This window comes from Juglans regia, chromosome 12, assembly GCF_001411555.2.
Source record: "Juglans regia cultivar Chandler chromosome 12, Walnut 2.0, whole genome shotgun sequence".
In the NCBI taxonomy this organism is placed as follows: Eukaryota; Viridiplantae; Streptophyta; class Magnoliopsida; order Fagales; family Juglandaceae; genus Juglans; species Juglans regia.
In genome coordinates, this window is record NC_049912.1 from 2,122,607 (window position 1) to 2,133,219 (window position 10,613).

The 10,613-nt window shown below is 33.2% G+C and overlaps 1 protein-coding gene across 1 annotated transcript; it reads right to left on the reverse strand.

Moving 5' to 3' along the window:
* Positions 1–8,584: 8,584 nt before the first annotated feature.
* On the reverse strand, positions 8,585–9,932 carry LOC108997503 (probable galacturonosyltransferase-like 1). The gene has a single exon (XM_018973821.2). It carries the CDS (start codon positions 9,910–9,912, stop codon positions 8,857–8,859), a length of 1,056 nt encoding a protein of 351 aa, XP_018829366.1. The 5' UTR covers positions 9,913–9,932; the 3' UTR covers positions 8,585–8,856.
* Between the last annotated feature and the right edge of the window lie 681 nt (positions 9,933–10,613).

Sequence of the window (10,613 nt, forward strand, 5' to 3'; positions counted from 1 at the left end):
ATAAGGATTCGTACAAGAGGCATAATATTATTTTATAAATATGATTTCCTCTATATTTTAAAAGCGTGATGCTACCGTGCCCTCTAATTTATACCACTCACTTTACTCCCTTGATGTGACATGCGACTTAAAAAAATTAAAAACACAAATATAAAAGGGTAGAGAGAATTTAGAGTTTTAGCTAGTAGCCTTCCTCTTTTTGTGTTTTCGGGGGTTATTTGTATTGAATATATATTTTTAAAATTTTTTAATAAGTCACGTGGCACGTCAAGGAGACAAAGTGAGTGATATAAATTAGGGGACATAGTAGCATTTTCCATTTTTAAATACTCAAGATATTTTCATTATAATGCTAGCTGTTCACTAGAGTAAATACGTACAATCGATCATTAAGTGTTTAATAAATTAACCAAGCCGAACTTTAGTATGATACGATCAATGAAACTCGAATGATTTATCCAATAATTTTATTTCCTTACAGCCCTATATATACCGCAAAGAAACACTACTGATGATGAAAAAGGTTCTAATTGGTTATGTAAAGCTGTTGATTTGTTCCAAACAGCTTGGCTATATAAATGGTTATGCATTGGTACGCCCTGTTTTTATTAAAGTTGATGTAATTTTCATAATTACTACTATACATGTTCTATTTAATATTTTGTATATTTAGTTTGTTATATTAAATTTACACGTTTAGGGACTCATATTCCTATTTAATGCCTCGTGTGTATCCGTGTAACTAAATAGTCTAACCAAGAAATTTAAAGGATAAGGAATTTATAGAATCGATCCTACATATTAGAGGATTAAGTTTTCCCTTCATTTTTATCTTTTTTTTTTTTTTTTTTACTATTCATTTTCATTTTAACTCCAACAATTGGCATCAGAGCTTGGTTCGATCTAAAAAATGGCGATATGGCAACACCTAGTTCTTCTCCTACTGTTCCAATATTCAGTGGAGAAAACTCTGACTATTGGAGTATCAAAATGAAGACTCTTCATGTCACTAGATCTGTGGGATGTGGTAGAAAATGGAGTCACTGTTATTGCAGGAGGAACCTCTGAAACAAACCAAAACAAGAAAGATAGACAAAGAGATGCTAAAGCTTTGTTTACTCTACAGCAAGCTACCAGTTAAGCTATCTTTCCAAGATTGATGAGGGACAAGACTTCAAAGCAAGCCTGGGAGATCTTGTAACAAGAGTTCAAGGTAATCTCAAAGTTAAAACCATTAAGCTTCAAAGTTTAAGAAGAGAACTCGAGAATTTGAAAATGAAAGAGTCTAAAAATGTAAAAGACTATTGTTCTAAGCTTATTGAGATCATAAATTAGATGAGAGTTTATGGAGAAGAAATAACAAATGCAAGAATAGTTCAAAAAATTCTTGTTAGTCTCACATAGAAATATGACCATATGGTTGCTGCTATTGAAGAGACTAGAGACCTTTCTACTCTTTTTGTTACTAAATTAATGGGATCCTTATATGCCCATGAACAAAGAATTGATAAAAGAGGTGAAGGTTCCTTAGAGAATGCATTTTAGTCTAAGGTTAACTTGAAAAATCAGAAACCAAGAGATTTTTAAAAGAAGTACAAAAGTGGAACAAAATGAGGAAAAAGTTCTCAAAGAAAAAGAAACTCGAAAGGAGATTTTCCTCCTTGTGGTATTTGTAAAAAGAACAATCATCTTAAAAAGAATTGTTATCATCAAGGGAAGCCTTAATGAACTAATTTCAAGATGTTTGACCATGTTGAAAAAGATTGTAGATTCAAGAATAAAAATCAGCAAGCCAAGTACACATAAGAAAATGAGGAGCAATTGTTCTATGCATGTCAAGCCATTATTCACCAGAAAAGTGAAGAATGGTTCCTTGATAGTGGTTGCAACAATTACATGACTCCAAATGAATGTATGTTTACAAAGATTGATAGATCTGTCAAAGTAAAAGTGAAGCTTGGAAATGGGACTTCCAAAAAGATTTTGGGCAGAGGCTGTTAACACATCAATCTATTTGCTCAATAGATGTCCAACAAAGGTTGTGCCAAATCAAACTCCAATAGAAGCTTGGAGTGGTCAAACACCTGCTGCAGGTCACTTAAAGATTTTTGGGTGTATGTATTATATTCATGTACCACCACAGAAGAGGCACAAGCTTGAAGAGAAATCTGAAAAATGAGTCTTTCTGGTTTACAGTTCTCAGTCCAATGGATATAGAATCTATAATTTGGATTCAAAGCAACTTGTAACTAGTCGAGATGTTGAATTCAATGAAAATGCTAGCTAGAATTGGATGAAGAAAATATAAATACTGAATCTATTTCTATACCAGAAGTGTTGGAAACAATACCATTAAATTATGAAAATCAGAATGGAAGAAGATAAGCAATAGAAGATGAAGGAAATGTCAATTCTGGTATCACCAAGAGCTGAACCAGTATCTCTTTTAATTGCAATGTCCTCACCTGAATCCCCACCAAGAAGGTTAAGACTTTTGGCTGAAATTTATGAATCATGCAACTTTGTTTCAGTTGAGCCTCAAAGTTTTGATGAATCTATGAAAGACAAAGTATGGATTGATGCAATGGAAGAGGAGATTAGAATGATTGAAAAGAACAAAACATAGGAGTTGGTGGATTGTCCTAACAAAAAAGACATCATTGGGGTTAAGTGGATCTACAAAAAGAAGCTTAACTCTGGTGATTCTTTGAAGAAATGCAAGGCAAGACTTGTGGGTAAAGCCTATTCACAGCAGCTTGGTATTGACTATAATGAGACCTTTGCACCAGTTGCAAGGTTGGATACCATTCGAACCATTTGTGCACTTGCAGCTCAAAATAGTTGGAAGATTTTTCAACTTGATGTCAAATCAGCCTTATTGAATGGAGTTTTAGAAAAAGAAATATATGTTGATCAGCTAGAGGGTTTCATAAAAGAAAAAGGCAAAGTGCTTCGATTAAAGAAAGCTCTATATGGGCTTAAACAAGCTCCAAGGGCTTGGTATGGCAGAATTGACAGTTTTTTCAATGAAAAAGAATTCAACAAAAGTAAGAGTGAGCCTACACTCTATGTCAAAGCCAAAAGTGGAGGTATTTTGTCTCTCTATATGTTGATGATTTAATTTTTACTGAAAACAATATAGAGATGATGGAAGAATTCAAAAGAGATATGATGAGAACTTTTGAGATGAGTAACCTGGGACTTATGCACTATTTTCTTGGAATGGAAGTTCATCAAGAAGGTGGGATTTTTATTTCACAGAAAAAATATTCTGAAGATATGTTGAAAAAGTTTCAAATGTTTGAATGCAAAGTTGTGGCTACACCTCTTATTACTAATGAGAAACTCAAAAAGGAATATGGAGCAAAGAAGGTTGATGCAAGCACTTATAGAAGTCTAATTGGCAATTTGTTGTATCTAACTGCTACTCAACCAGATTTGATGTTTGCTTCTAGTTTGCCGTCCAGGTTTATGCAAAGTCCAAGTCAAATTTATCTTGGAGCAGCTAAGAGGGTTCTTAGATATGTGCAAGGAACCATGGACTTGGGAATTTGGTACAAGCCATGCTCACAACCCAAGTTAACAGGTTTTACAAATAGTGATTGGGCAGGATCACTTGATGACATGAGAAACACCTCAGACTTTTGTTTCAATCTGGGAACAGGAGTTTTTTCATGGGATTTAAGGAAGCAACCAACAGTTGCTCAATCAACAGCTGAAGCTGAGTATGTGGCTGCTGCAAGGGCTGTTAGTCAAGCTATTTGGCTAAGAAAAATTCTGGAGGACATGGGTGAGAAACAACCAGGACTAGTTGATGTATTTTGTGACAACAAGTCAACCATAACTATGATTAAGAATCTTGTTTATCATAGTAGAACAAAGCACATTTCAATCAAGTATTATTTTTTTAGGGAAGCTGAAGCAAACGGTGAAGTTAATTTGAAATACTGTACCAGTGAAGAACAGATGATTGATATATTTACTAAAGTACTTCATATAGTCAAGTTTCAATTTCTTCGAATGATGCTTGGTGTTTCTTAAACATACATCAAGGATGAGTATTAAAGTTGATATAATTTTCATAATTACTACTATGCATGTTATGTTTAATGCTTTGCTATATTTAGTTTGTTATATTTAATTTACATGTATCGGAACTCATATTCCCATTTAATGCCTTGTGTGTATCCGTGTGACTAAATAGTTTGTAACCAATAAGTTTAAAGGACAAGGAATTTATAGAATTGATACTACAGATTAGAAGATTAAGTTTCTCCTTCATTTTTCTCTTTTTTTTTTTTTTCTCTTCATTTTTATTTTAACTCCAACCGTTTTATCATTTTCAAACTGGTTCGTTTCATGTGTCACGATTCAATGAGATGGTCAAGAGAAGAAAACTTAATTTAATAGTAAAATAAAGCGCAATCACGTTGATGTCGATTCTCGCATGAGTTTTGAATGTACGCTCATGCATGCATGTGAGCTACCCATAATTAGGCGTCGTCTGTCATAAATGAATCGTCATGAACCCTGTGGGGAAGTGAACTTCAGGAGAGAGAGAGAGAGAGAGAGAGAGAGAGAGAGAGAGAGAGAGAGAGAGCTCATTTCTGTCTAGATGAATGGGCTACTTGAATTTCTATCTTTTTTGCATAGTGAAAGAAACCCACAAAAAAAAAAAGAATGAAAGTAATATATATTTACTAGAAAGCTTCATTTGATCTACTCACTCCCTATTTCAGGCGAAAATTATCTAATTTCATATCCTAGCTAACATATATGATTTAGATGTCTCGTTTGGATTGAGAAATCATTTCAATTCAGTTCATCTTAGATCATCTCATTTTATCATTATATTTTTTTTAAATTCTCACACAAAATATAATAAACAATTCAATTTTTTTGAATCTCAATTCAATTTTTTTCAAATCTAAAAAAAAATTAAGAAATAATATTCTAATAATATTTTATTCTACTTTTAACTTTTATTTAAAATTAATATCTCATTTCATTTCACTATCTAAACAGGTGCGTAATGTTATATTGCATGCATGTTCCACAAGCCACATAGAGGTGTGTGTGAGAGAGAGACAGAGAGAGATCAGCACCAAGCTGTCCAAACTCCCCATGTTCTGGTTGGAGGTTGGACCATCAACTATTAATAATTAACAACTAATACTATTGAAAGCCATATTTGACCCACTGCATTAAATTAAGGTAGATAAGCCATTATATATAATCCATACTTAATTCCAATGTCACATTTTCCTATATATATAATTATATCATGATCATGTGTAAAAGCTTCGACGACTACGAGTATCATGCATTGATGCATATATACACGTAGTCTCATGCTCGATCGACACTTACAGATCTCCAATTCTCCATTAATATTGCAACAGAGATTATATATCTCTCATGCACTCACATTTACCGGATTGTCAGTCAGCTAAGACTTTAATCCCACGGGAAACCTCATGATCAGATGATTTCTCGATCCTAGGTTTAATAAAGTGGACCAAATAAAAAAAAAAAAAAAATTGACAATACAATATTCATGGGTTTCTTCAAAATAAAATCAAAATTTTCCAATTTCATCTTATTATAAGGTATACATGATCGATTTAATGCATCATCAGCTAAGACTTTTATGGAATTTCTTTATTATTGTAGTACTTCTCGTTTCTTTTATAATATTACAATGACGAGCTATTTCTCTTTAAAAAAAATAAAAATAAAATAAAAGAACGGATTTGGAAACATATTTTGTGGATGTAGTAGATGCATGGAAGTTGATCAGAAATGGGGTAGTAGTCATGAAAGGTACAGAAAGCTTGGAAATGGGAAATGTCTCTAAAGTATGGACAAATTAAAAGAAAGTCATATCCTCCCACTTTAATAATTAAGGAGACTAGCTAGCTAGCTTGCATAATTTCATTGGGTATCCACATGATGACTTGACTATCACATGGGATTCTTAAGATATATATATATATATATATAGCCTTCGTATTAATTTAACAGAGTCGAATGCGTACATGCATGGCCAAAGCCATTATAGCATGCAGATTAAAGTTTATCATCATTTTATAATTGTCTATTCATATAATTAATATAATCAGATTAATAATCAAAAGTTAAAATGATGATTAATTAGCTATTTTCTCTTTCATAATACTCAAAATTAGTTATATATCCAAAAAAAAAAATAAGAATTTATATATACATATACTCAAATAATATCGATCTTCCAAAGTAAGTAATCTAGGTGATTGTTTAAAAAAAAAAAAAAAGTAGTCTAGGTGATTGTGGATGCTGGTCAAGAAAAACGGCTAGCTTATGACTGGCTTCTCAGCTCAGCTCATATGTAGTTCCCTATGTTGGGGTTCTACGTCTTGTTAACAGAGATTCTCTTTCCCATGGAAATACGTTATTTCTTGCAGGTATATAGATGTTGAGAAATGCTTTGAAATGCTTTAAAAAAAAAATTAATAATATTGTGAATTTTTATTTTTTTTAAATATTTATAATAATTAAAAATATATATAAAAAAAAGTATACTATTCGAAACATTTTTCGAATCCCAAAATCGAAATCCGTAGCAGCAGTACTCATATGTATTTGGAGCCTGTCGCAAGATTGGAACATAATTGTCTTTAACCCCGAGCTGCTAGCAACCTAAACTACTTGATGAATGATGCAGATGCTGATGCATTTTTGGCGTTTGCATATTTTTCATGAATCTCTCTCCCAGAAGACGTACGTTTCCTTCAACGTGGTTAACTTGAAGCATTAATTGAATCAATAAAAACAAAAACAAAAAAATTGAATGTAGATCTAGGAGATTATCAAAATGGAAGAATTATATACATCAATGTTTCAAAATATATATATATATATATATATATATATACATCAATCATTATTTACTTTCATATCTTATATTTATAGTTTTTTTTTCATATGGTGTTGAAGTATTTTTTATAAGGTATGGGGTGTGAGATAGTGAATAGTAATTGATGTATAGAATTTTTCCATCAAAATGTATATGAAAATTCTTCTCATCATCCTACACTCCTGATCCTATAAATAAAACCCTTCATACCTTATGAAAATACTTTCACACCTTATGAAAAAGTTATAGGTGTGAGGTGTGAAAATGAATAATGTCTTATGCATAATAAATCTCAATATATATACACACATATATATATCACTATAAGAAAACTGTTTATTTACGACTAGTTATTTTCAATAAAATGATTATTTTCAGCTAAAATGAATTTATTTTCATCGCAAAAAAAATCACCGATACCCTTTTTTTCTTGTAGTGTGTGTGTCATTTGTATGTCTAGGTTCAACTAAAAGCTAACATTATGTAGGTATTACATATGAGTACTAGTGTTGGGCTGCCGCTCAGCAATCCCACCTAGCACAAATTTATCTTTTTATTTTTTTATTTTTTTATTTTTTTTTTACATATTTAAATATTTTTAAAAAATAAGAAAAATATACAAATACACTATAAGTCATTTTCTTAATTACTAAGTAAAAAATAAAAATAAAAAATAAAATACATAATCGGTTAAAAGGAGGAGGCAAATTCATGCGCCATACTGATATTTCTCATTACAGGTATGTAACGATCGATCGATCATCCATAGGCATGTATATATGAACATCATGCGATCTCTGATCGATGTAATTAATTGTCGTTTTCATCTGGCCAGGTAAATAAATATGTCATGTGATGTCATGCACTTTGATTATATATATAAGATTACCAAAAGTTCTTCCAAATATATTTCGTCCAATAAAAAAAAAAAAAAACTATTTATTTGATGAAAAGAGCATGCAGTAGTAGTACTAAAGTACATGCAGGTGACTTTTATGACCACACAAGGAAAATATAAATTAGAACGAACTTGCAAATTACAATAAAGAGAGCATATTTATATTAATTTACAAAATTACTTAGGTTGTACTGAGAAATATTGAAATCTCATGTAATGGTAGACAAATTAGCCAAAAAAGCAACAGTTACTAATATTAATTATAGATCGTAAAACTTTAATTATCAATTATATCGGACCAATTTATATATGTACTGGCACTTTGTTGCTAAGAATAATTAAGAAGGTTAATCATTAATTCGTGATTCCGCTAAAGTAATGTTTGGCTTTGGCCAGACCATACACACAGAATGAACTTCCAAAGCTAGGCAAAGAGATCATGTAAGATATTGTAAGAATTCAAGACCAAAAAGAACCATCTTTGCATTGTATTCGAATTAAAGTTGGAAAAAGACTGGACATGAAGGCCTGCCGCTGATGAGTGCAATCAATTACTTTCATATATAATTAATTGCCTAATTCGATTTCACATTACATCAACATAAAACATTGTTGCTTATTTGAGAGCATGATTTTAGATGCATGGACTTGATCATCACAGTCTGTTTATAACAAGTGTATATCATGTTTGTAAATAGATTTCAAAATGATTACGCGATGCTTATAAACTTCATAGTTGTATATTGAATTACTTTGTTCCATTCTTTTCTTCTTAGCAACAGAGGTAGTGGAAAAACAAAAAGCTTGATCATTCTGTAAGATATATTGTTAATACACTGTATAATTAAATGTACAAAAACGTCGAACTTCACTCACTGATATGTATATCATGTATATGTATCAATCTGCAAACGAGGCTCAGAGTGAAAAAGAGATCTGTTTTAAGATTTCTATTCACCTGATATTAGACTAAACCATTGCCTAATTCCTCTCGTGAAAGTCTCAAAAGTAAAAATAGAAAAAGCCTTATTAAGTGAAGATTGATATACAATATATATAATTTCTAAGACTCGAGAGCAAACTGTGTCTTTAAGAGATCGTACGGAGCCCACAACGCGTCCAACGGGCATGGCCGGTTTGCGTCTAGCCGATCCCACGGCTTTCCCTTCCCGCTCCAATGCAACAGACTTACCGGACCGGGATGCAAATCCCGGCACAGCCCACGAAAGTTGTCTCCACCAAGACCGTGCTGGTTCCATTTGTGATCGACCGGAGCTATATTACCGGCGAAAACCAACAAAAATGGTGGCAGCGAGCCCAGCTCGTAGATCCGCATTCGTTTCTGGAGCTCCATCCAATCCACTATCTTAGTCGTGTAGTCTCCGGCTCGCCACCGCTGCAAGTCAATGACCATCACGCCGGTGTTGAAGTAACACGCGTCGCGACCCGCGAAGGTCATGGACAGAGACGGGTTGGACCAAAACGTAGGTGTGAAGTATGAAGTGAAGTTCGCGTTGCAGTACTCGGGTGCGGCGAGGACAACTCGGTCACCTAGCGGGGTCGCAGCGAGCTTGGCAACGTCGTCGACGAGGACCAAGTCAGAATCGAGATAGACGACACGCCTGACACTTGGAGGGAGGATATTGGCCAAGTAGTTTCGGGCGTAGTTGAGAGGACAGTCCAAGGCGGCTCGGATCGAGGTGGAGATGAGTCCCGACACGGCCGAGTAGTCGAAGGCGTAGACCCGCAACTTCAAGTATGGGAAGGAGTTGGAGATGGTGGTGCTGAGAAGGTTAGAGGAAGAGGAGGAGGAGGAGACGAAGTGGAAAATGATGTTCTCAGGGCAGGAAGAGTGTTGGAGGACGGAGAGAATGGCGGCCATTGAGCCACGGAGGTAAGCGGCGTCGAGGGTCATTGCGACGTGAACAGCCTCATCGGAGCTCTGGTCGGCGGTAGCAGGAATAGAAGGACAGGAAAGGGAATTGTAGAACTTGGGGGCTTCACGGAATTGTTGAGTAGCGGTGGCATTGAAGCAGAGGAGGAAGAGGATCAGGAGGAGTGAGAGGTGGTGGTGGTGGTGCTTTGTTGGTTGCGGTATTGACATGTTATGAGTGGTCATGTTGAGAGTGAAAGTCACGAAAGCTCTTTATAGTATATATATCTCTCTGTTCCTCTCCCCACAACAAAATTGGAAAAAAAAAAAATGTAAGCTGCAAATATAATCAATCTCTTAGTAGCTCTACATTTAATTCCTCGTTTTCCTCGGTTTGATTTAAAATGTTTTATTGAGTTTTAAAAAAAATATATTACAAAGTTAATTAACAAATTGTTTTTTTATGTTTTATTTAAAAATTTAGAAAAAAGTTATAATGGTTATATAATGATTAGATGAAAAAATTGAAAAGTTGAAATCAGAAATATTTTATGTTTAAGTGATATTTAAAAAAAAAAAAATATCTGATCATACTTAAAAATATCTAAAAATACTTAAAATTATTTTAGTATCTAAACGGATCCTAAATGTTTGATTCATTAAGATTTAAAGTATGATACATAAAACAGTTTAATCGGAGATGACAAAATTCTAAAAACAATAATAGTAGTCTACAATAAACAATTAGCATACGATGTAATGATTTATGTATTATTTTGAAAGAAGTAATATTTACATATTTAAATATTATTATTCTCGTATCATCGTTTAATGTGACGTCAAATTAATGGAAAACTATTTATCATTCTCTGCTTTTATCTTTCAATCACTTGATGTCAAATAAGTAATGATGTGAGTGATGATAGAAAATAGCAAATTTTCTTAAT

Coding starts and splice junctions, on each gene's coding strand:
- LOC108997503 (XM_018973821.2), bottom strand. CDS start 9,912: ATGACCACTCATAACATGTCAATACCGCAACCAACAAAGCACCACCAC.